The 25,113-nt window shown below is 41.2% G+C and overlaps 1 protein-coding gene across 15 annotated transcripts in view; it reads left to right on the forward strand.

Annotated features, from left to right (window-relative positions):
• The window catches only part of SLC20A2 (solute carrier family 20 member 2), a 95,888-nt gene that overhangs the window by 47,399 nt on the left and 23,376 nt on the right, over positions 1-25,113 (forward strand). For all 15 annotated transcript variants that reach the window (XR_014541007.1, XR_014541008.1, XR_014541009.1 and 12 more), the window contains exons 3-8: positions 5,526-5,666; positions 13,739-13,824; positions 18,100-18,196; positions 21,546-21,662; positions 22,351-22,554; positions 24,102-24,690. Coding sequence is in view for 12 of the 15 variants with exons in the window: in XM_083582917.1 (XP_083439043.1) it covers positions 5,526-5,666; positions 13,739-13,824; positions 18,100-18,196; positions 21,546-21,662; positions 22,351-22,554; positions 24,102-24,690 (1,234 nt within the window). In the remaining 3 variants the exon portion in view is untranslated. The remainder of the gene's footprint in view (positions 1-5,525; positions 5,667-13,738; positions 13,825-18,099; positions 18,197-21,545; positions 21,663-22,350; positions 22,555-24,101; positions 24,691-25,113) is intronic.

Consider the following 25,113-nt stretch of genomic DNA (forward strand, 5'->3'; position numbering starts at 1 on the left):
CTCTCTTGTTCTCTTATAATGGCAGTGGCGCCCACCTGAGAGCTGAGTTCTGACTGAAAACAAGCCCTGGCTACATCACACTCAATAGCACATGCACATAATAACTAGTGAAACTGTGATCCTGGGCTTTGTGGATGGAGGTCCTGGACTGCCCAGACAACAAGACCACCCTCTCAGCCTTGCTGATGTGGTCCAAAGGAAAGCAGAGCAGTACATTTGACACCTGCTTGGCTGCAGGAGTTGTCGGAATGAGGCGTACAAGGTGCCATCCAACCATCTTAGGGACTCCACACCTGATTTGTGTAGGGTTTACTCCTTAGCCTTTTCTTCTCCTGAAGATATCCCACAAGGCAGCGGAGGCTGAGGATCTGATTTTTCCTTCTCCTAGATGGGCTCCTAGGTTGACGAGCCCCATCTGCCCCTCACTTCCCTCTACAGCATGTGCAGAAACCACCTTCTTGACCTTTGGGCCTGCTATTGGTCTCGTCCGCTCAATCCACCGGAGCCTGTCTTTGCATGCAGGGGAAGTCCCTAACTCACCAAGGGTTTAAGACCCATCAGCTATCCTCACCTGGCTTGCTGGCCCGTTGAAGCCATCCCCAGGGTGTGGCCACATACTGATAGCTTCTAAGAGCCACAGGTGAGAGGTGAGTGCAGGGTGGGGACCAAAGCGGGACAAACTACCCCAGAAGGAGCACAATGTGTCCCTCACCTGAGGGTACCACCCCTCGCCAGAAAAACTTGAAGTGTGGTTTTCGGAAAAGTGAGTTCCTGTCCTATTGTTCGGATTCCCTTTCCCTGCACTTTCCATTGGGGGAATCCTGCACATTTTACTGGCAAGCTGAGGGGGCAGGGCATATGACCACACCATTTTCTGTCCCCTCTCAGTATCAAGTTGATTGTGTCTCCCTCTCCTTGATCCATGTGCAAAGCTACTCCCCTCAGTGAGCCTCTTTTGCACCCTTCCCCAGCTTCACCGTTCCCCTGGAACTTGGCAGCAATAGCTTTAAGAGCCTTTGCAACTGCAGTCTCTAGCCCTGACCCTACAAATACATTCCAAATACCACCCAGTCGGCCAGCTTCTGCAGATTTTCAAGGAACAAGTTTTGTTTGGTGAGCTGGTTAGGTAGAAACGCTGGAATGGATTTTTGTGTGGTATTGAAAACAAATAATAATAATAATAATAAAAACAAATTCCTAGACTGAGCGCGGGTGCATAAGCACCACATTCCTCCATCCTAAGTGTGTAGCAAGAAAACAGGGTGGAGTGGGTGGAGAAAGAATTGTGAAAAAAAATTGCATAGTTTCTAAGAAACTGTGTCTAGTTTCAACATAGAATTTTGGGGCTTGTGTGTACGCAAGATGTACAGTCACCTACTAGTCCTAGCCCTTAATTTCAAACGTGAACGGCTGTTGGAGACTGCAGTTTCTCATTAATATTTGGAGGGAAATGCAATCTGCACATGCTCAGAGCCTGAGTTCAGCTCATTTCTGATGGTCACCTGTTGGTCACGATAGGCAACCAAACTTATTTTCTCTACTTTTTAAAAAATAACTGGATAATCCTGAGATTTTACTGGGATTGGAGTACAGGAGATCCAACCAGTCAAACGTTGTTTGGCCACTTTGTTGAGTATGACCAGGTTCGCACATCCCTGTATTGGGTAGTTTTTAACGTTTGATGTTTTGCTGTGTTTTTATTATGGTGGAGTAACTGGGGCAAGCCAGTCAGATGGGCAAGGTGTAAGTAATTTATTACTGTATTATTATTATTATTATTAAGCATGCTGGTGCACACTGTTGAAATTGTGGGCACTTTGCTCTATTTGTCCTGCTGCTGCACTGCTGATAATCAAGTAATGGTATGACTTGTGCTGTCTGAACCTGGTATGTTTCTCTCCAAATAAACCACAAAGAACAAATCCTGACTTACGCTCAAGGTTTGAAGGAAAATGAACTATGGGATCGAGTTTGGGTTACATAACAAGCTAGACTATAGCTTTTTTACATTCAACCACAGTTTATTTTAACTATGGCTTATTGTGATGTACGAACCAGGTCTATGTGTAGATTTGGTCTCAGATATTCTGTGAATACAAAAATGTTCCTTTTCATTGTTTCACAACCTTGTAAAAGGCAATGAGTGCACACATGCAGGTATATTCTGCCGTCCCCGCCCCACCGCACAATGATCATTCAAATGCCCAACACAAGCATTCCTAACTGGAAATACAGAGGCATGCAGTCTGTTAACTTGTGCATTTAGTAATACTGAAAAAACTTTCTATCATTCTGGCCAGGTGACAATTTAAGGTGCACTTGTGTATGCATTGTCCTGTGCTCGTGAAGAGAACTGCCCATCTCATCTCAAGGCAGCATGTGGATTATTTGAAAAAAGGCAGAGCTGAGTCAGTGTTGGATAGCTGATCATAAGCAAATCCGCACTCATAACAGCAGTAAATATTTTCTACCTAGTTTCAGCTTCGCTGCATGTTTGAGATCCACAATTTTTTAGCACTGCTTCATTGAAGAATCTAAGATCTGTGGCTTCCAAGGGGAACTTTTAAACCAGTCCATCCATGTGTCTCCCTTTTGGAATGCATTCCTCTTGTAGGGCTCAGGGTTGCTTAGTTAGGCTATTCTTAGCCTAAAACAAGTCAATCAGAGGCCTAAATTACGCAGCAGGTGGCTTCACTTTGTGGCTTGGAAGGTAGGCCTCAGCTAGGAATAGAAAAGTCAGTAGTTTAGGAACGGAGCGCCAGGAAAGAATTACCGTATTTTTCGCTCGATAACACGCACCTGACCATAACACGCACATCGTTTTTAGAGGAGGAAAACAAGGGAAAAAACATTCTGAATGAAACAGTGGATGTATCATTTTTGTGCTTCATGCTGTGGCCACAGACATGTGATCTGATGGTGAATTTGGGGTGACCCAATGCAAAAATCCTGAGAATCCCTGTGGATCCATGCTTTGTAACCACGTTTTTGCACCATTGCAGCCCCAGGCAACAGTGGGTGTGTGATTTTGGGGGGGGCAGGCTGTAGCCATGGACATGCTATGTGCTCTGATGGTGAATTTGGGGTGACCCAATGCAAAGATCCTGAGGATCCATGTTTTGTAACCACGTTTTTGCACCATTGCAGCCCCAGGCAACAGTGGGTGCGTGATTTGGGGGGGGGGCAGGCTGTAGCCATGGACATGCTATGTGATCTGATGGTGAATTTGGGGTGACCCAATGCAAAGATCCTGAGGATCCATGTGGATCCATGCTTTTTAACCACATTTTTGCACCATTGCAGCCCCAGGCAACAGTGCGTGTGTGATTTTTGGGGGGCAGGCTGTAGCCATGGACATGCTATGTGATCTGATGGTGAATTTGGGGTGACCCAATGCAAAGATCCTGAGGATCCATGTGGATCCATGCTTTTTAACCACATTTTAAGTGGGGAAGGAAGGAAAAATACAGAATGGACAAGGAGCACGAGAGGGGTGTGCAGAGAAGCAGCTGGCTAAGAATGCAGGAGAGGGGTATAACGGGAGGGAGGAAAGGAAGGCAAAAGTTTTCCCTCACCTACCCACCCAAGCCAGCCAGCTCTCTCTCCCTCCTGCATGTTTTCAGCAGCACCGAAGCACAGAGACGACACTCTGCTTGCCTGGAGGGGAGGGGCTTTCCCTGCTCTTTGTTCCGTTTGAGCAAACACAGCAAGGAAACAGAGGAGGGTGGGCAGTAAGACCCTGAGGCAGAATGCAGGAAAGCAGCCACTTCCTCTTTTCAGGTTTCCCTTCTCCGAGACGCGCGATTTGATTTTTGCCTGATTTTTTTTGCCATTTGGCTCCAGGGACCACACATTCGCTCAATAACACGCACAGACATTTCCCCTTCCTTTTTAGGAGAAAAAATCTGCGTGTTATAGAGGGAAAAATACGGTAGTTTTATTCATTGGCTTCCTAAAGGAAGTTGTATGTGGTGCTAATGGCTTGCTCTTAAAAGCAGAATAGATAGGCTCTTCTGGAAGGGAAATTGGGTAAGAGCTTTGCCGCTTATAAAGTAATAAATCTTGCTCTGCGCTGTACATGCAACGGCAACTTGCACTGTGCCGCTTTGTGGAGAATTAATTTGGCAAGCCTCAGCGGGAACTTCATTAGGAACCGGACGCTGAGGGCCTCACACTTTGAAGCTGGCACCTACGTCTACAGGTGCTTGACAGTCCTGCCGAATCTGTTAAAGCACAACTTCAGCTTCAGCTTCCCATACATACATTTTAGCTTGCCTAGCGCTTGACAAACCTCCTGTTCCTACAGTCCTGGGCATGCAGCAAACAAGAGCTTCACCATCCTAGCTGGTGGGCTCTGTTCATCTTGGTAGGTCATAAACTGTGAAGGTTTTTTTTTATCATTTGCATCTACTGTTATTAATGTTTGAGGGGCATGTGGCAAGATTGGGGTGTGTGTATTTTTCAATATATTGTGGCATTCTATGATTTTTGGGGGGCGGATGTGCTATAGATAATAAATTATATCTTATAAAAATACAGTCTCCCAGGAAGCTAACATCTGGACCAATATCCTCTTGTTTAAAGAGCACAACTCCAGCATACATTCATGCCCTTTTAACAGACTGGTAAATTTCCCACTCCAGATTTTATGCACTCTGATGCTCTTGACAGGGATGATGCAGAGCTAGTACTGAGAGGAGTGGATAAATCTTACTAATAAAGCAGTTTTCTTGGCTAAATTTCTGAAAAGTTCAGTTATATAGTCCGAATTATTAACATCTCTCCAGCTAAAGGTACTTTGGTGCCAAAGGAGAACTTGATACATTAAAAAAGCTCCCCAAAACTTTGGTTTGACCCTAATGGGGAATATAAATTTTGCGTTCTTTTAAAAATTAAACAGGAAGTGAAAATATAAAATTACATGAAATCATTTTCCATTTTCTTTGTCTGTGCATATTGTTCAAAACAGAACAAATAAAGATTGTTAAGATTGTAGACGGCCGTTGGAAACTTCACCAGTTTTGATAGCTTGCTCTTTCTCTAAAGGACTTGTGCGTATTCCTTCACTTGCAAGACTATCCAGGCACCTTAGAATTCTACTAGTCCAGGTTTCTAAATTGCTAATCCTTGTCCTGTTTTGGAGATTGAAAGCTTAGAATGTAGTGAAGAGGAGGTGAATGGATAGGCTGCAAATGACAGTGTAGCAAAAAAACCATTATTCTGCTGCAGTACTGGGCTAACATGCGTTAAATAGGGCAGAGGTTCATTAAGGCAAAAGAAGCATTGTGGCCTCTATGCAGTTTAAATCTATTAGGAATACGATTTGTAATGCAAAATAAATAGAAGCAGTGTTGGAGAAAGCTTGTACTTGAGCTCTGTAATCCTTTCCAGAAATGTTTTGTGACTGTCTACGAGCAAAAATATGCCGAAAGACTGGGTTGGTGTGCCCTCAAACAAGAATGCTAACATAAGTGTTTGGCCATTAATGTTTATACTAATTATTTTGTCCCCGCTTTAACTTTTAGGCTCTGCTGTTTGGCAGCTGATAGCATCGTTCTTGAAGCTCCCAATCTCTGGAACTCACTGCATTGTCGGCGCCACTATTGGATTCTCATTAGTTGCAATCGGCACAAAAGGAGTTCAATGGATGGAGCTTGTCAAGATTGGTAATTGACATTTCCTTTTATCTGTGAAGGTTTGTGCTCAAACATGCATTGACCGAAAATAGCATTATAGAAACATGATCTTACAATTTTGCTATACTTTTGTTAGCCAAATGATTTTGCAAACCTTAGTTTGATATCCTGGTTTGCAGGGCTCCCTGGCCAGTGTAATTGGCCAGTTTGGACATAATAGCAAATTACAGGTTGATTAGACCCAGAATAAACGTATTAGGGAAAGAGGCTGAGCTCATGGCAGTCTCTGTTTCTGTAGTATGATGACATTCTTTCACAACAAAGGGTTGGGCTGTGACAAAATAAAAAAGAAAAAAAGTTTTATCTCTGGAAATGACACACATTACAGTGGTACCTCGGGTTAAGTACTTAATTCGTTCCGGAGGTCCGTTCTTAACCTGAAACTGTTCTTAACCTGAAGCACCACTTTAGCTAATGGGGCCTCCTGCGCTGCCGGAGCACGATTTCTGTTCTCATCCTGAAGCAAAGTTCTTAACCCGAGGTAGTATCTCTGGGTTAGCGGAGTCTGTAACCTGAAGCGTATGTAACCCGAGGTACCACTGTATCTCACATGCCCTGGGATCTGATTTCTAAACCAGATTTGGAGATCTCCCCTGATTCTTCCCATTCCTGTAATCCTAGTTAGCCCTAATTCAGATGGCTGAAGTAGAATCCCTCTTCAAGTCATGGTTTTACAGCATAGTTTCAAGCAGTTCTGATACCACAGTATCTGAACTGAGGTTAATTATGGTTAAACCATATCAAATCACAGAAGGGAGGAAGAAGCATGCAAGTGCCCCAAAGTCCATTTTGGAAATCAGGTTCCGTGAAGTCTGAACTGAGCTCATGTGCACTTTAAATACTGACATGGAGAGAGATAACAGAGTTGTTATGGCTGCTTTCCTGGGACCACTGGAAGTCAAGCTCTGGTTTCATGTCTGTTTTATTTCTCGGTTTTTAAATTTATGTGAGAATTGATAGCTTTACATTTCTAATTAAAGTGATCACAGCTAATATTTCAAAGCTTAATGTGCTGTGCATGCTTGTTGGGGACTTGCACATTTCTTAATCTCTCCAGAGCTGACCTAAAGTAGAATTTCTTTATTTTTAATTCAGTGTATTTGTGTTGAAAAATAACACAAATTTAAATGACATCTGAAGCTGTGATGTTCCAAAGTACTCTGTGCTGTTGTTAGACCATCATTAGGGGCATAACCATGGGTTTTCCTACTGCGTTCAGCAGAATGTTCTTTGTATTTTAAAAGACATACAGAACAGGCATGATAGCAGTCATTCTTAAAAACTTGAGCTTTTCTTACAAATTAAACTTTTGTAACTCCCTTGTGTAGTTTGGGACTTGCAAAAATGCTCAGTTCTCTCTTAAATGCCAACGTCATCTATAGAGTATCCCAGTACTGAGTTGAATGATTTTTCTATCATCACTGTCTAGCTTCTATAAATTTTTATTTTTATTTTTCAAAATAGACATTGAGGGATGGGTGAGTGGGTGAGGAGATGCATTTTTTTTACTTTCACTTTATTTTTTTTTTTTAAATACATATTTATTAAAGTTTTAGAAAACAAAGAATTCATCATTTCAAAATGTATCATTTCCATACATAAAGTTCAAGAAAAACAACAATATATGACAGAAAAAAGAGAAAAAAATGAAAGAAGAAAAGTAAAAAGCAGAAAAAGGAAAAACACTCTTTCTTAAATTTGTAAAGTTCGATACCCCTCTGTCTTGACCTCCTCACATCCCCCTTTTTTGTGTTCCACTTTACTCCAATCAGATTCAGCAAATTCAAAACCTTGTTTCAACCATACTTAATGTTATATTCTAATTATTATGTCCCCATTTTCCATTTTTTTTTTTAATCCGTACCTCATCTTATAAAATATGACATAATATTGTTCTGTTCATAACCCCTTATCCTTTTTTCTTAAATTCTTCTTTTCACACACCTTTGGCCAAGGTCACACAAACCCTGTTACTTTTACTTCCCACATCCTATTGACACTCAGAGATTTTACAGTGTTTTTGTAAATAGTCCTTAAACTTTTTCCAGTCCTGTTCCATCGATTCTTCTCCCTGGTCACGGATTCTGCCAGTCATTTCAGCCATCTCCATGTAGTCTATCACTTGCGTCTGCCATTCCTCCACGGTGGGTAGATCCTGTGTCTTCCAATATTTAGCCAAAAGTATTCTTGCTGCTGTTGTTGCATACATAAAGAATGTTCTGTCTTTCTTTGACACCCATTGGCCAACTATGCCCAAGAGAAAGGCCTCTGGTTTCTTGGGGAAGGTACTTTTAAGTACTTTCTTAAGTTCATTATATATCATTTCCCAGTAAGCCTTAACTCTTGGGCAAGTCCACCAGAGGTGAAAGAATGTTCCCTCAGCTTCTTTACATTTCCAACATTTATTGTCAGGCAGATGATAGATTTTAGCAAGCTTGACTGGGGTCATGTACCACCTGTAGATCATTTTCATAATGTTCTCCTTTAAGGCAATACATGCCGTAAATTTCATACCGGTGGTCCACAACTGCTCCCAATCAGCAAACATAATATTATGACCTAGATCCTGCGCCCATTTGATCATTGCTGATTTGACCGTTTCATCCTGCGTGTTCCATTTCAACAGCAAGTTATACATCTTTGACAAAATCTTAGTTTTTGGTTCTAACAGTTCTGTTTCCAATTTCGATTTATCCACCTGGAAGCCAATTTTTCTGTCCAAATTATAGGCCTCTCTTATTTGATAGTAATGAAGCCAATCTCGCACTTTGTCTTTTAATTTTTCAAAACTCTGCAGTTTCAATCTGTCACCTTCTTGTTCTAAAATTTCCCAATATTTTGGCCATTTAGCCTCCATATTGAGCTTTTTCTGAGCCTTAGCTTCCATAGGTGACAACCACCTTGGGGTTTTACTTTCCAGCAAGTCTTTATATCTTATCCAGACATTAAACAAAGATTTTCTGACAATATGGTTTTTGAATGCCTTATGAGCTTTAACCTTGTCGTACCAAAGATATGCATGCCACCCAAAAACATTATTAAAACCTTCCAAATCCAAAATGTCTGTATTTTCAAGAAGCAGCCAGTCTTTCAGCCAGCAGAATGCTGCTGATTCATAGTACAATTTAAGGTCTGGCAGGGCAAATCCACCTCTTTCTTTTGCATCAGTTAAAATTTTAAACTTAATTCTAGGTTTCTTGCCCTGCCAGACAAATCTAGAGATGTCTCTCTGCCACTTCTTGAAACAATCCATCTTGTCCAAAATTTGCAAGGATTGAAATAAAAATAGCATTTTAGGCAATACATTCATTTTTATAGCTGCGATTCGACCCAACAAGGAAAGCTTCAAGTTAGACCAGATTTCTAAGTCTTTTTTAACTTCTGCCCAACATTTCTCATAGTTCTCTTTAAATAAGTTCAAATTTTTCGCCGTCATGTTAATCCCTAGGTATTTCACTTTCTTAACCACCGTTAAACCTGTTTCATTCTGAAACCTATCCTTTTCCATTGGAGTTAAATTCTTCTCTAATACTTTAGTTTTTACCCTGTTTAGTCTAAATCCCGCCACATGACCAAATTCTTTAATCAATTCCAAAGCTCTTTTCATACTGGATTCCGGCTCCTGTAAAGTTAAAACCAAATCATCTGCAAAGGCTTTCAATTTATATTGTTTGGCTCCGACCTGAATGCCTTTTACAAATCGGTCCCCTCTTATCATGTTTAGCAGCACCTCCAGGACCGAAATAAATAATAATGGAGAGATAGGGCAGCCCTGACGTGTTCCTTTTTCTATCTTAAAGTCTTCAGTCACCACATTGTTTACAATCAATTTCGCTTTTTGTTCTGAATATATTGCTCCTATACCATTTTCAAACCCCTGACCCACTCCCATCCCTTTCAAATTCTTCTTCATAAAACTCCAAGAGATATTATCAAAGGCTTTCTCCGCATCGATAAAAACTAAAACAGCTTTCGTGTTGATATTCCTTTGCAACAACTCCAAAATGTCAATTATATTTCTTGTATTATCAGACAGGTGTCTACCTGGGAGAAAGCCTGCCTGGTCCTTATGTATTACTTCCATTAATACTTTTTTAAGTCTGCTAGCTAAAATGTCTGCAAAGATTTTGTAATCCACATTCAAAAGGGAGATGGGACGGTAGTTCTTTAGTTGTGTCTTTTCAGCTTCTGTCTTGGGTATCAATGTGATGTATGCTTCTTTCCACGATTCAGGCGCCTTTTTCCCTTCCAAAATCTCATTACACACCTCCTTTAATGGTTGAATTAAGAGATCTTTCAAAGTTCTGTAGTATTTGGAGGTTAGTCCGTCCGGTCCTGGAGATTTGCCCAGTTGCATGTTCTGAATGGCACCTTCAATTTCTTGTTCTGTAATTTGCTGGTTCAATTCTAATTTATTTTCTGAAGATATTTTTTGTAATCCATTGGTTCTTAAAAATTGGTCTATCTCAGTTTCTTTCTGCGGCCCTTGCGTATAGAGTTGTTTAAAATATCTCTGAAAGCACCTTCTAATCTCCTCGGGGTTCTGTATGTTTTTTCCGTTGATCTCAAGATTTGTGATCGTATTTAACTTCTGTCTTTTTTTCAGTTGCCACGCCAATAGTTTCCCACATTTATTAGCTGACTCAAAAGTCTTTTGTCTCATTTGTTTAATTTTCCACTCTATTTCTTCATTAATCAATTTCATATATTGCACCTGATATAACTTAATCTCTCTTAAAATTTCTTTTGAGTTTGGTTTGACTCTTAACTTCTTCTCCCCTTGTTTTATTTTTTCCAAAATTTTCATTTTCTTCTCATTTTGAGATCTCTTTTTTATTGCATTCTGTTGAATCAAGAACCCTCTCATGACAGCTTTGCTTGCGTCCCAAACCGTTCTTTTTTCAACCGTAGTTCTCATATTAATTTCAAAATAGTCTTTCAGAGTCTTTTGGGCCTTCCTTACGATATCTTGGTTTCTTAGTAAGGTGTCATTCATCCTCCATCTGAAGGAGCCGATAGGTGTTAGTTTCATTTCCATCTTTACCGCATTATGGTCGGAGCAGGTTTTTGGGCAGATTTCCACCTTTTTTATTTTAGGTGCCAGGCCTCTAGTTGTCCAAATTTGGTCGATCCTTGTCCATGTCATTTTGGCTTCAGAAAAGAATGTTCCCTCTCTACCTAGGGGATTTTTGGTCCTCCAGATATCAATCAAATCCATATTGTCAGTCAGTTCGAAAAAGGTTTTTGGTAGTCTGCCCTCTTTCGTTATGGTCTGTCTTTGTGCTTTATCCATGTTCGTAGACACCACTCCATTCATGTCTCCCATCATAATAATATTGTTATAGTCAATAAAGTCCATCAACATCTCATGCAACTTCTTGTAAAACTCTGATTTCCCCTCATTTGGTGCATAAATTCCTAAAATCAAAAATTTCTCTCCTTGTGTTTGGATTTCTATTGCCAAAATTCTTCCTTGTTCATCTTTAAAGAGAAGCTTTGGTGATAGGCTTTCTTTTGCATAAATTGCCACACCTCTCTTTTTAACCTTGTCTGATGAGATAAATTCTTGGCCTAATTTTTTGTTAATTAACACTTTTCTATGCAGCCTAATCACATGTGTTTCCTGCAAGCAGATTATGTCCAATTGTTCCTTTTTTAATAAATGAAAAACCTTCTTCCTCTTTTCCGGGGAATTTAGACCGTTGGTATTCCAACTTAGTAGTTGCAGAGACATGTTAAGATGGTGTTATTTTCCTCCTGTTGCTCCCAGAAGTGGCGTGTCTTTAGGATCTTTCAATTCCCCAGGTGCAGGTATTAAACTTGATGATCCCGATCCTGAATCGCTTGGCTCTTCAATCCCTTTCTGAAGGTCTTCTCCGTAGTCGTGCAAAAATTTGTCTTTATCTTCCACCGATTTGATTTTAACTTTTTTCCCTCTGAAGGTAAAGGAAATCCCTTGGGGGAATTCCCATCTGAAGATAATCCTGTTGCTTCTCAGAAGTTGCACCAGATCACCGTAATTCCCTCTGAGCTCCAACAAATGCTTAGGAATATCCTTATAGATTTCCAACCTTGATTCTTGGATCTCTAATGGCGTCTTGAAGTGCGCACTCAGTATTTTGTCTCTTTCCTCCCTCGTTCTGAGGGAGATTAGACAGTCTCTCGACTTAATCTTCCTCCCTCCCTTTCCCAGTCTGAATGCGCTCACAATTTTAAAGTCCTTTTCTTCTTCCAAGGGCCAAGATTGTGTAAATTCCTTCGTGAGGTACTCAATTAGATTTTCATTATCAATTTCCGGTACAGATCTGATCCTTAAATTGTTTTCCTTATTTTTCAGTTCGATCATAGACAGCAGTGCCTGGTGTTCTCCTATCTGTTTGCGCATAGGTTTGATTTCTCCCTGGACTTCTTCAACTTTCTGCTTTGCCTCTTCAGCAATTTTGCGGTTTGCAGTAGTGTCTTCCACCAACTTTCCAATAGTTTGTGCATTTAAGTTTACTTGTTGAGTCAAATTATTAATGCTTGCGGTATTTTGGTCTATCTTGTCTGACTGGTCAGAGACTTGTTTACTTAAACCTTCCAACTTTTCAAATATTTTATTTAACACTGAAGTAAAGTCCCCACCTGAGGCCATTCCTTCCGGCCTAGGTTGTTCTATATCTTCCACTTGTGCCACAGAGATTGTGGGGACAGAGGATCTGCGCAGCTGAGAAGTTAAAGTAGTTTGCAGTGTTTTGGCTTTGGCTGATCTTGTCCTTCCGCTCATAACCCTTCTTATCTATGCGTCAAGGTCGTTCTCACAGTCTGTCTTTCTCATGGAAATCCCCAAATCAACAGATGGAAAATTCCCCCAGTAGGTTGCCAAACCAAATTATTCCACTAGAGGGATACTGTAGTCAGGAAAGCTCGGAAATGTCGCAGTTCATAAAAGTTAAAAGTTCCCTCTAGACGTTAAACAGTGTCCAATTTATAAAAGACCTTCAGGCTCCTCTTAAATTCCTTAAATTTCCACAGAGTTACTCTTTGGCAAAGATAAGTTGTCTCAGCAAAGTACGAGATATAAAGTAACAGTTCCAAAGTAGCCTTCAAATTCCAAACCCTGGCAGCTCAGTAGCCAGGGATTCAATGTTCTACAGTCCCGAAGTTCAAAGGAATCGGCTGGAAAAAGCTGATTTTTTCACCCTCCTCCCCTCAATAAAATTGAGAGGGGATCTTCAAAGCTTGATGTGAGAGATTGCAACTTAATTATCCCAAAGTCTGGGGCTTGGGTTTTTAAAGAGTCTTTGCTTTGTTCTTGAAACAAAACCCGGGAGACGGACTTCCTGGTTGCGTCTCCCGCTTGTGTGCCAAATTCTTAAATTTATCTTCATCAATCAAATAAAGTCCCCCACTTACGGGTTGAAGTTTGTAGCCGAATAGTCCCAGGAAAAGGGTCAGCGCTCACCGGCAGCAGCTTAGCGGCATCACTCCGCAAAAAGAGCGATCGACTCACAACGCCGCGCCACCCCCGACACGATCTGGAGCTCCTTACGGGGTCCCTTCACGTCGCGGAGGAGCGCTACAGGCGCCCGCCGAGTCCCACGACCACAGGCTATCCCCACCTGTGGGTTTCTAGCAGGGGTCTCCGCTTTGCCGTAGCGGACGACCCGTTTCTGCGGAGCTTCTCCTTCACGAGTGGAAGGAGACCGCCATTACCGTTCGCGCCGCCCCCGGAAGTCCTTTTTTACTTTCACTTTAACAGCTGGTAAGCCTTTCAGGGAAAAATATGCTAAATATCCAGCTAAAAATATTCCCTTCTCATGCAATTTCGCACAAAACACATTGAAATCAATGAGACTTAAACATGCCTAATTCCAGGAGGATTGTGAGTTGGCGCACACTTCTTTCTTCTAACCTGTAAGCCAACTTTTTTGCAGTATCCAGGATCAATAAAAAATAAACGTGCATTGTCAAAAGCTTATAATATTTTCATTGCATAGGATTTTAGCACAATTGTAAATTATGTATTTTCAATCTTTTCTTCTTGTTTTGCTTTTATTCAGTTGCTTCTTGGTTTATCTCCCCATTGTTATCTGGTATGATGTCTGGTGTGCTGTTTCTGCTGATTAGATTCTTCATCTTAAATAAGGTTAGTGGCAAAATTTGTGCTTCCTGTTTTTGTTGCTGGTAAGACTGTAATGTAAGTGACAAATAGGCTTTGCTGTTCTTCACCGCCAGCTACCCACCACATACTCAAAATGCACTCCAGAGGCTGTCATATGCCCTATTCCCTTAGTAATCTCAGTGCCTGTAGATTTTCTTTAAAGTCTGCAGAAGGTACATTTACTTATTCAAGTTTCAAAGTGTAGTTCATGAATGCTAAGTTCATTTTGAAATGGCTTGATATTCATGCAAGTTATGAGTTCCTAGGGTTCCATTGGGTTCTAGTGTTCCACCAAAAATGGAAGTCAAGGTGTTAGTGTGTAAATGAGGCTGGATTTTTACTAATGGTTCTTATTGGATTATGTGGATCAAAGTAAACAGGCTGCGGTGTGGTACACAGGTGATAGGGGGCAAAACCTGCCCCAGGCAGTGGAGTCGCCCCAAGGAGATTTAGCCCTCATTTTATTTTGTTCCCCATTTTATTTACTCCCATGTAATCAAATCACTCTGTTCACTTATTTCAGGGAACAGTAAAGGGTTTTTTTGTGGGGGCAGAACCCATTTGCTACCCCAATATTGGTTCAGCCTCCACTAAGTGGTACTGTTTGTGATGTGTCACTGTGCACAGAGATGCATTCCTACACATAACATGCATCTTCCCAGTAAACAGGCCCACCCTCCACCTGCCACAGTCACTAGCATTTTCTAATGTCATTGTTTTTGGGTTTTCCCAAAAAAATTTTTATTGCTTTTCAACATTTATCACAAAATAACATGACAAATTACACAACAAAGAAAACAACAACACACCACACTATAATAAACTAAACACACAAGAAAAAAAGATTGTCTCTTCAAATATTCAACTTTCATCACATTGATGACTGACTTCCTCGAATCCCCTCTAACTGAATTTTATTATATCACCTTTATAACAGTTCTCCAAGTTCATATTTCTAATAATATTAACTCCTTTCATTTACTAACCTCTTTTCTAATCCTTAATATTTACTGCCACGTATCCTTATTCTACCCCTAAGCCTATTTGTTACTTCCAAGTATTTTCTATTTATCTAATGTCATTGTTAAAATGGGTTTTGGGATGGCTACCCCGTTGTTTTGCCTTTTGAAATTTAAATTGTTCAGTGGCAGTCAAGACACCCAGGACACAATTTTATTCAGATGCACCATGTGTTCAAAGAGCAAAATTATTTTTGCCGTAAGCTTAGTAAATGGTTAAAATATTGAGCTCCCATCGTGTAAGGTTCTCAGGAAAGATGCAGACATTTTGTAAAGCCCTAAAGGGACTCAAATCAGTCATGAGGTTTCAGTAGCCTGTGTTAAGGACATCGGCACTCAAGTGATAAATTCATGGGTTCTAATTATGGAATTTGAATTTGCCTGAAAGCCAATGGCGTTTTGAAATTAGAGAGTGACATGCATAAGTTGAACTGACAGTAGGTTGCATGTCTGGCCCTCTTTTGGACTAGATCTGTCCCCAGAAGCAAATGTATGGGAGGAGAGCTGAAAGAAAACACATCATTTTGCTTCTTACTCCCACTGATCATGAGTTGCCATTTCTCACTTTCCCAGTTCCTTTTTTCTTATTTTAATATTGCAGAGAGCTAACAAGGACTCTGGAATAACTCTAAAACTGAAACGTAATACACAGCTACAAGCTGTAGAGGATAACTAATATATGCCACTGTTTGTGCATGGCTTCTCTCTGTTGACTAAATAAAAAAAAGTTTATCAACTGCACCTACAATTCAGAGTCTGAAACCGTTCTATTCGTTGCTGAGTTGCTTTAGGTGTGGGCATCTGTCTAGCAGCGTTGAAGCATCCAGAGATCAGTGTGTGCTTTCAGCACTGAAATGCAACCCATTTTAGTGGAACACTGCTACATCGCTCATCAGAAATGCCTGTAAAACATTCCTCTCCCCTTTCAAATTGCCAAAGCTTCAGAATAAGAGGCTGTGAAACTGTAAACAGAAATTATCCACTCAGGAAATCAAGACAAAGGATTGCAACCTCTTTCTGTAACCCTGATCTGATTGCCTGTGATATCCACAACTTTGATGTCCTGTAACATTTTTTCTCAATAGCTACTTATACCCACACAAAGTCCCTATTTCAAAAAGTTGCTTCCAACCTTTAGAAATGCTGGTGAAAATCTTGCTTTGTTACTAGAAGCTGTGCGCCAGTCTCTGCGTTTGCCAGCTCCCCTGCCACTTTCCCTCACTCAGTGTTGCCCGTTGCTCATTCTACTCTAACCTCTGCCATTGTTTAAAATCATTACCCCCCCAAGTTTCCTTTGTTCAAACTTCTACAGTTGTTTAAAACTGCCGTTTAAAAACCTGTCCTCTCTTTTGCTCTCTGCCACCATGACTTCATTCAAATTGAGGGCTGTGATAATAATAGGCATCATCCCACTTATGCACAATCATATATGTCCACGGTGCTGGGAAACAACCAGCCAAACAAAGAAATAAATTCAAACCAGGAAACGACGGGAGAGGCCTCGTGGCTCACAAGGAGACCCTCTCCAGAGCCCAAAGAGGATTTCAGTGAGGGCGGAGGAAGTCCCAAAGAGACTGGAGGCGCAGCAGGGCTTCTGTTTCCGCTGCTCAGCCTCCCCGCCTAGCAGCTGACACGTGCGGTAGCGCAGCAGCAGTGGCCGCTTTTCTGCACATTCTCCAGACTCCAGGTGGCTCTGGAGCTTCAATTCTAGTTGAAGTGAGAGTTGTGTAGAGAGAGAGAGAGAGAGAGCTGAAGAGTAGGAAGAGGTTTTTAAGAGGGTGCTTCCCACTTACGCAATTTCTACTTACGCGCATGGGGCCCTGGAACGTAACCCCCACATAAGTGGGGCGTGGGATGCCTGTACACTACAAACCCTCCAGTGAGGGCTGATTGTTGATAGCCTTGCATTTTCATGTCTATAGGGAGGCAACAATTAAATGTTTATTTCAAAGTCCCTCGATGTTTAAAGTTTTAGCACAATTAATTTTTAAATGAAGAGTTAATATGTTGGACAGATCCAGTATTCAGTGACTGTGTTCACCCATGAGGAGCTAAACAACGTTTACTCCCATGGTTCATTTCATTGGAACCTGTGGTTAATCTTAACTGCGGCTGGATTGAAACAAGCCAACTTCAAATTGGAATAAAAAATATGTCTCTTTTAGGAGCACAGGGAACTACCATACTGAGTCAGACCATTAGGTATTGAACCTGATACGTTCTTCATGCAAACAGATACTCTGCCAATGAGCTTATGGTCCTTCCCTTAGGGCTATTTTGCTTGCTTGCTTGCCTGAACTTCCAGTTAAACAAATTCATTAAAAAGAGAGGTGGATTTCCTGGCAGCCTGTGTTCTTACCATCAAATCTGGAGGAAAGCAAGGGATAGCATGGTGCATGTAGGGATACTGAAAGTTCTTGCAGACCAGCCCCGAAGAAGCATTTATTCTTTGTGGTTCCACTCCTCCCAGCAATTACTGCATAAGGACAGTGAACATAGATTTCTGTTTTGCCGTGATACTGATATGTAGTTTGGCAGCCTGCCTCCTGATCTAATCAAAACACTCCCTTGGTTATGAGGCAAGGAGGGGTAAAGCTCGTAGACCTCCTGATAATTTCCCTTTCCTGCCAATTCTCCCTAGGGAGGCAAAGTGCTTTAATCTTTCTATCTCCTAACAAGATAATTTTCTACACTCTAAAACTGTGTGCGTCTCTGAATGGGCAAACCAGTGAGAGGGAATGACAGACTAGGGAACAGAACGGACTCATAAGGGATATAACTCAGACTGTCAGATCCTGTCTGCCTGGAAATCTGTCTGTACTCCATCCCCAGGATCTAGTGCAACCATTTTCACAATTGTTTATTACTCATGGAAGTAGGGGCTCTGTCTAGCAATAGGGTGACAGTTGTGTTTCTGTGTGTGTGTGACAATATTTGTTTGGGCCTTGTTGCCTCTTACAGTGCGGACAACAGAACCAGCTGAAGGTGCCTCTTACAGTTTTAACTCATCCAGCCATTTGCTGTTGTCTGTCCGCATTTTTTAATCTGGGGCTGATTTCAGAATTCAGAAGCCACATTTTTCTTTTTTGCTTTGTGCCATATTTGGGTAATAAAGGCTGGATTTTTGCCAGCAAATATTCAGGGCCTCCTCATTTGGAGTGGGTTGAATTTTTTGACTGACTGTATCTGATGCAGTATCTCCAAAGCTGTGATATTTTATCTTCTTTTATTCTTTATACAGGAAGACCCTGTGCCCAATGGTCTTCGAGCCCTTCCAGTCTTCTACGCTGCTACAATAACAATTAATGTATTCTCTATAATGTATACAGGTGCCCCTGGTGAGTATTATCTGACTTACGATGTCCACTATGTTACATGCCGGCTGTAGTCAAACACTCTGTGAAGAGGGACAAAGGCTTCAAAAATTACCAAATGTAATAACTCATAGGAAATTTTGGGACTTCTGAATATCATTCTGGATGCTGGATGATTGGTAAAGGACAAAAAGAGATGATAAATGTTACAACTGACAAGGCTGGTTTTGCTTTCCGTAAAAGAAGGAACACATTCAGACAGCAGTTCCTGGAAAAGCAAGACAAACTAGTGTGTTTTCACCTAAGCCATTGTAGATCTGTGAGGGCCACTTTGCACATCATGTGTATGCTACATAGGATTTACCACCAAGAGTACAACCCACATGGATTCACAGCCAGCCACAGTCTCTTGACATGTGCACTTGCATGATGTGCATGTTTCAAGACACATATTTGTTGCACTTGATATGCTCACTTAAAAAACCCTAGGCGCATACCAAAGTTAAACGGCCAAAGTTGCCCTGATTTTGTTTCTGTCGAAAGCTGAAACTTCATGTTCTGAATAGGCACATTTGCTAATAAAGAGTAGCTGAATAAAATGCATCCTCCTTACTTTTTATTTTTTGTGATCAGTAGAACCAGGCAACACACCACTGTCCTGTATTATGTTGAACTTGTAAACTGGCACAAGCTGTTATTGCTTTAGTTTTATGGTTAACACCAGATGCAGTTCAGTAGCAATAGCAGATTGTCCAATCTGATGCACAGTGCTCTGCCCATGTGTTTATAATATTACCAGTCTTTTGAGCAAGGAGCATGCATGTGTCCTGAGTTACAGAGGAAATGACTTGGATTTAAAATCTTGTGCTTTTACTTGTATCACAAGTACCACCATGCCATTTTTTTATTTTTTTATTTTTTTGGTGTGTTAAAAATAGGCAGCTGTACCAGATCAGTTGTATGTAGAGTGACAAAAGATATGGGCAGCTGCCATTCCCAGTGAAATGAAAGTACTGACCCAATTTCAACATATTATGTATCAGATTCAAGGAAAGGAGCTGTGCTTAACAATTGCTGGTTTGTATATCGTGGGTGAAGTACTGTGAGGGCTTCAATGACAAAAGCACCAGAAATTATGCCCGTGGCTTTGGACTCCCATGCTGTTTTTACCAATTAAAACCACATTACATCTCCTGTCAATTGACAGTGCTGGCTTGCATGACCTGTGTACAGAATTGGGCCTGTAGGTACTTAAGAGTATGCATGCTGTGACGGAAGGCAGATAATTATACGTGCAGCAGTATGGCAAATTCAATGGCCCATGTTGGAGTCATAGCTGGTGAGCAATCATCATGAGCTCTATGTGCAAATTCTTTTAAAAAGCTGCCACAGAGTGTAATAGATGTTTCCTTGGTGTAGAAGTCAAGCCAAAGGAGATGACCTCTACAGTGGGGTGGAAAGCCTCATACTCATTTTTCAAATGAACAGAAATGTAGATGCCATAGTGAACTTCAGTGCTGAACACAGTGCTGAACACAGCTGAACTCAAACCCTTGTGATCTGGGCAGCTTGCATGAGAGTGATAAAGATCTTGATGGACTTAATAAGAATGGAAAGGGATGGTGGTAATTTGGTACTGCATTTGAATACATTTGCCACCTTGCTTCCATGGCTTGTTGTTGTTTAGTCATTTAGTCGTGTCCGACTCTTCGTGACCCCATGGACCAGAGCACGCCAGGCACTCCTGTCTTCCACTGCCTCCCGCAGTTTGGTCAGACTCATGCTGGTAGCTTTGAGAACACTGTCCAGCCATCTCGTCCTCTGTTGTCCCCTTCTCCTTGTGCCCTCAATCTTTCCCAGCATCAGGGTCTTTTCCATGGAGTCTTCTCTTCTCATGAGGTGGCCAAAGTATTGGAGCCTCAACTTCAGGATCTGTCCTTCCCGTGAGCACTCAGGGCTGATTTCCTTCAGAATGGATAGGTTTGATCTTCTTGCAGTCCATGGGACTCTCAAGAGTCTCCTCCAGCACCATAATTCAAAAGCATCAATTCTTCGGCGATCAGCCTTCTTTATGGTCCAGCTCTTACTTCCATACATCACTCCATGGCTTACAATCCTCAAAAATGCGAACTATGCTCAGTAAGGCCTTGTTCACCTCGCTGACTTGAAAGGACTTGAGCGTATAGAGCCAGGAGGTCACTGCTTGAAATTTTGGGGCGAAACGATTTTTAAAAATGAAATTTATGCAGAACGTGTAAAAGAATGGATAAACAAAAACTGCAACACTCATAACAGAATCATTGGCATTGCACAAAGTGGAGAAGCAAGGAATTCAGTTTCCTATGACATGGTCAGAGTGATCATGCATCTCACAGGATTAAGAAACATCTCTTCAGCCTAGAAGATGATGACGACAAAGTTGTATTCATAGTCTGTTAATCTCTCTGCATGACTGATGCATGATTCAGATGATGTTTTTAAAAGCCATAGAACAGTTGAAGAGGTTCAGTGCATTCAGAATAGTACCTACAGAAGTCACAGAACCTGACAATAGCAACATACTTCTGGTCTCCCTGACAACAATTGTAGCAACAGATGATGTTCCCATTAATTTGCTGAGAGCTAATGACCAGTGAATAGAAATCGCAAGACATCATTTCATTTCTTTTTCTGTAGGAATTTCTATACCGTTCAACATACAACTTATCAGAGATTACTATGTAGGTTTGATTCATGAGGGCAACTCCTATCTCATGATCCACTGGGGGGGGAAATAACTTGATAAAACTTTTGCTTCATTGTATATTGTCAAAGGTTCTGACACAGCAGAACATACAGAAAATGATCAAGGCTGATGTTTTCAGAGACTGCATACATACAAAGACTTGTTTAAAGGTGCCTACCAAATGATCCAGATGTTATGATGTCTAGATGGAATACGGATTCTCTGTTTGACTGTTGCTTGTGAAGGTTGGAGAACAGATGAGCACCAAGCCAAAAGCAGGCTATTTATTGGTGTAGATAACCCTACATGAGGTTCAGAACTTATGTGCATTGATGGTAATGCACTAATTCGAGCAGCAGGGACGCCTCAGGAGTTCCTGGCATTTTGTGAGCGTGCTGACAAATTCTTCTCTGTGGTCTGACACTTTGGGGACAGTACTCCGGTCATTTTTGATGGCTGCACTTGAGTCTGTTCCACAAAGGCTGACACACAACCCAAACAAATAGGTTCGAAAGAGGCAGTACTAAAGCACGTTGATGGGCCTGGTGCGCTGGTGCGAAGTCACATCACTGGGCAAAAAAAAAAAAAAGTTACAGTAAATGTTAGAAAACCAGTGTGGAAGGATGTAATTTTGTTTCTTTTTTTCAGTCCTAGGAATCGTTCTTCCTATGTGGGCAATAGCGCTAATATCAATTGGTGTATCAGTAATATTCGCTATCTTAGTCTGGATATTTGTGTGTCCGTGGATGAAAAGAAAAATAGCAAGTATGTCTTTGGGGTGGGGTGGGGGAGGTCAAAATGTGTGTAATGTTAAATCCCGTGTCTGAGGGAATACCTTTCCAGTGTGTTTTCTATAATAGTGATGCTTTAAATATAACTGCGACAGGTGACCTTTTTATGCCTTGCATATCATGACATTTTGGTTTTTAGTTGTTGTGTTTTAAAAATGCAGGCCATGATCCAAAGAATGAAAGCTCACTGTGACTTCATACTTTTTTAAAAAACAAGCAAACCCCCCCCCCAGGAGATTCCTATTTCGTATCTTAAATACCTTTGAAACTTAACTTGCTTCCAAAAATTACTTACTGCGTGACAAATGGGGGGAATGATACTTGAGAAACAGACATCCCATTCAGCCAAGGTAGCTTTAGACTTCTCGTGTAGTACTTCGCGTCCCAGCCAAAGTATTTTATTTATCTAACAGCTAGGCTGCTTTGAGCTCAAGGAAGCATAGAACAAAAATTTAAGATTTAGTGATCTAAATTAGATTGATGTGTAGGTGGAAGCAAATGTTCTGTTTCCTTGGTCTCTGGAGGGAGTTTAATCTTACAGATGTGGGCAACTTTCTGGGTTTCTTGACAAAAGAGCAGAGCAGTCAGTGCATTTATTTAAGTGATGCTACTTATTTCTGTTGAAATAACCCATCCTTATAAAAGTTCCGTGTTTTCCTTAGGTCGGTTAAAGAAAGAAGGGGCATTATCAAAGATATCTGACGAAAGCCTTGACAAAATACAAGATGAGGATACACCTGTCTTTAAAGAACTTCCTGGTGCCAAAGCAAACGATGAAAGTACTATTCCTCTTACTGCCTCTGGAACAGAAGAGGCTGGTGTATCAGATAATATCGCAAATGGAAGCCATCCACGTGTGCCATATGGTGAGAAACCAAGAGCACATATATTATTTTCTCTGTTTTCGTGTTGCTGCCTGCTGATATCTAGTGGGCAATTCCCTTCTGTGCAAAACCCCTTCCCACCCCAACTTTTTTGATATACAGGGTGAATAAAAAGAGAGAGTATATGGTTTTGTTTTGCTTTTTTGGATAATTGCTCATGCTCTTTTTCTGGGTGCTTGTGCATAACAGTTTTTTAAAGAACAACACACAGTTGTATGCTACACCGTGTAATTGAGTATTGTCTTCTCAAATAGCTACCTGTTCATTTACCACAGTTTCTTTTAGTGGATGATGCATTTAAGGCTGCTGTCAAATCAATTTCTGATATACTGGTAATGAACAATAGAAATGACATAATATTTTGGCTGAATTTTTAAATGGCGCTTTAATATTTGAGATATTTGAACTATGTTTTACCAATAGACAAGTCTATGTCTATGTCTTTGTTTTCAAAGACCGAGAGTACCATATTTTTCGCTCTATAAGACGCACCAGACCACAAGATGCACCTAGTTTTTGGAGGAGGAAAACAAGAAAAAAATATTCTGAATCTCAGAAGCCAGAACAGCAAGAGGGATCGCTGCGCAGGGAAAGCAGCAATCCCTCTTGCTGTTCTGGCTTCTGGGATAGCTGCACAGCCTGCATTTGCTCCATAAAACGCCCACACATTTCCCCTTTTTAGGAGGGAAAAAGTGAGTCTTATGGAGCAAAAAATACGGTATTTTACTCTAGTAGCTGAACAGGAATGAATGAATGAATGAATGAATGAATGAATGAATATTGCATTTATTCCCCACCCTTTCCTTTAATGAGCTCAAGGTGGTATATATGGTGTGTCCCCCTCGTTTAATCATCACAACAGCCTTGTGAGGTAGGTTAGGCTGAAAGGTAGTGATTGGCCCAAGGTCACCTAGTGAGCTTCATAGCTGACTGGTGATTTGAACCTTGGTCTCCCAAGCTCCAGCACTCTAACCGCTACACTGCAATGGCTCTCCATATTCAGTTATTTATTACACCTAAATTGATAATTTGAAATAACATGGTTCCTGCCTGCCGACTTATAATCTGAAGGTAAAGACAAGAGAAATTGGGGAGGATAAATCAATTGGGGAAAGGTGGGTAGCTACCCCCCTCCCCTTCAACAGGCTTTCTTTTTTCTGACATTTAACCTAGAGTGGCTGGCTGGTGCTTCAGTCCAAGAAGAGAAGGGGTTGGCAATTGGCGAGGAAAGAGCCTCAGTCTGTCTCCCAAGCAACAAAGTACTTGGCTTGATCATGCCTGAACGCCATTTTCCAACTCTTTGACTAGTGTGGATTCCATTGAATATTCTGGTGTTCTCTCCCTACGTATCTCTGACCAATTGGTCACCAGAAAATGGCCTTGGAGCAGCAAATATGCTCTGATGGAGCATAAATGCTCATACAAATGATTAAAAAAAGAGAGTGATATTTCTTTGGCGTTTCACTGTTTTGTTGCCTTTAGGTCTTTAGCTTCCTCTGGAAAAAAAATACTTTTCTTTGCTGTTTTAGGAAGAGCATTTTCAATGACACAGAGTATGGTGAAATCTCCAATTTCCAATGGCACCTTTAATTTTGACGGGCACATGAAGAGCGATATTCATGTGTATCACACTGTGCACAAAGACTCGGGATTGTACAAAGACTTACTGCACAAAATACACCTGGACAGAGGCAGCGACAACCGGCCTACGCAAGAAAACAACTACAAACTGCTGCGGCGCAACAATAGTTACACTTGCTACACAGCTGCCATCTGTGGGATGCCAGTGCATTCGTCCTTCAAGGCAGCTGATACGTCAACCCCAGAAGATAGCGAAAAGCTAGTTACAGACACGGTTTCCTATTCCAAAAAGAGGGTTCGTTACGACAGCTACTCCAGCTACTGCAACGCCGTGGCAGAAGCAGAAATTGAAGCGGACGAAGGTGGCGTGGAGATGAAGTTGGCATCTGAGTTAGTAGATCCTAGCCATCCCCCTGAAGACCCTGCAGAGGATGAGAGAGATGAGAGGGACTCCTCACAGGTCCACCTGCTTTTTCACTTTCTCCAGATCCTCACAGCTTGCTTTGGATCGTTTGCTCATGGAGGCAATGATGTCAGGTAAATGAGGAGAGCTTGCATATGTGAATGATGCCATCCTTTAAAAGTTCTGTTGTTTGTTCCAGCAGTCCAACAAGGTAAAATCTGCTGCAGAATCTTAGTAATGCTGATCTGTTTTAAATGCAGGCATTGCTCAAAACGTTCCTGCATCTATGGCTGTATCTTCACACTGTGCGTAAAACTTCCATTTGTGTGAAGAACAAATACAGAAATGAAACCACGTATCTGAGATTGAGGGCTCCAAGTCTGAACGATTTTTGTTGGTTTTACATTGGATTTCAGCTTCCCTCTTGGTGCCATATTGCTTGTGTACAGGTCTAGCTAGAATTTATCAGCTCTAATTGCTGAGTACTGTATTTTTCTGTGTATAGGACGAGGGTTTTTTTTAATTTAAAAATATTGTTAGAAATTTGGGGTTGTCTT

This window comes from Podarcis filfolensis (assembly GCF_964270895.1).
Source record: "Podarcis filfolensis genome assembly, chromosome: 13".
In the NCBI taxonomy this organism is placed as follows: Eukaryota; Metazoa; Chordata; class Lepidosauria; order Squamata; family Lacertidae; genus Podarcis; species Podarcis filfolensis.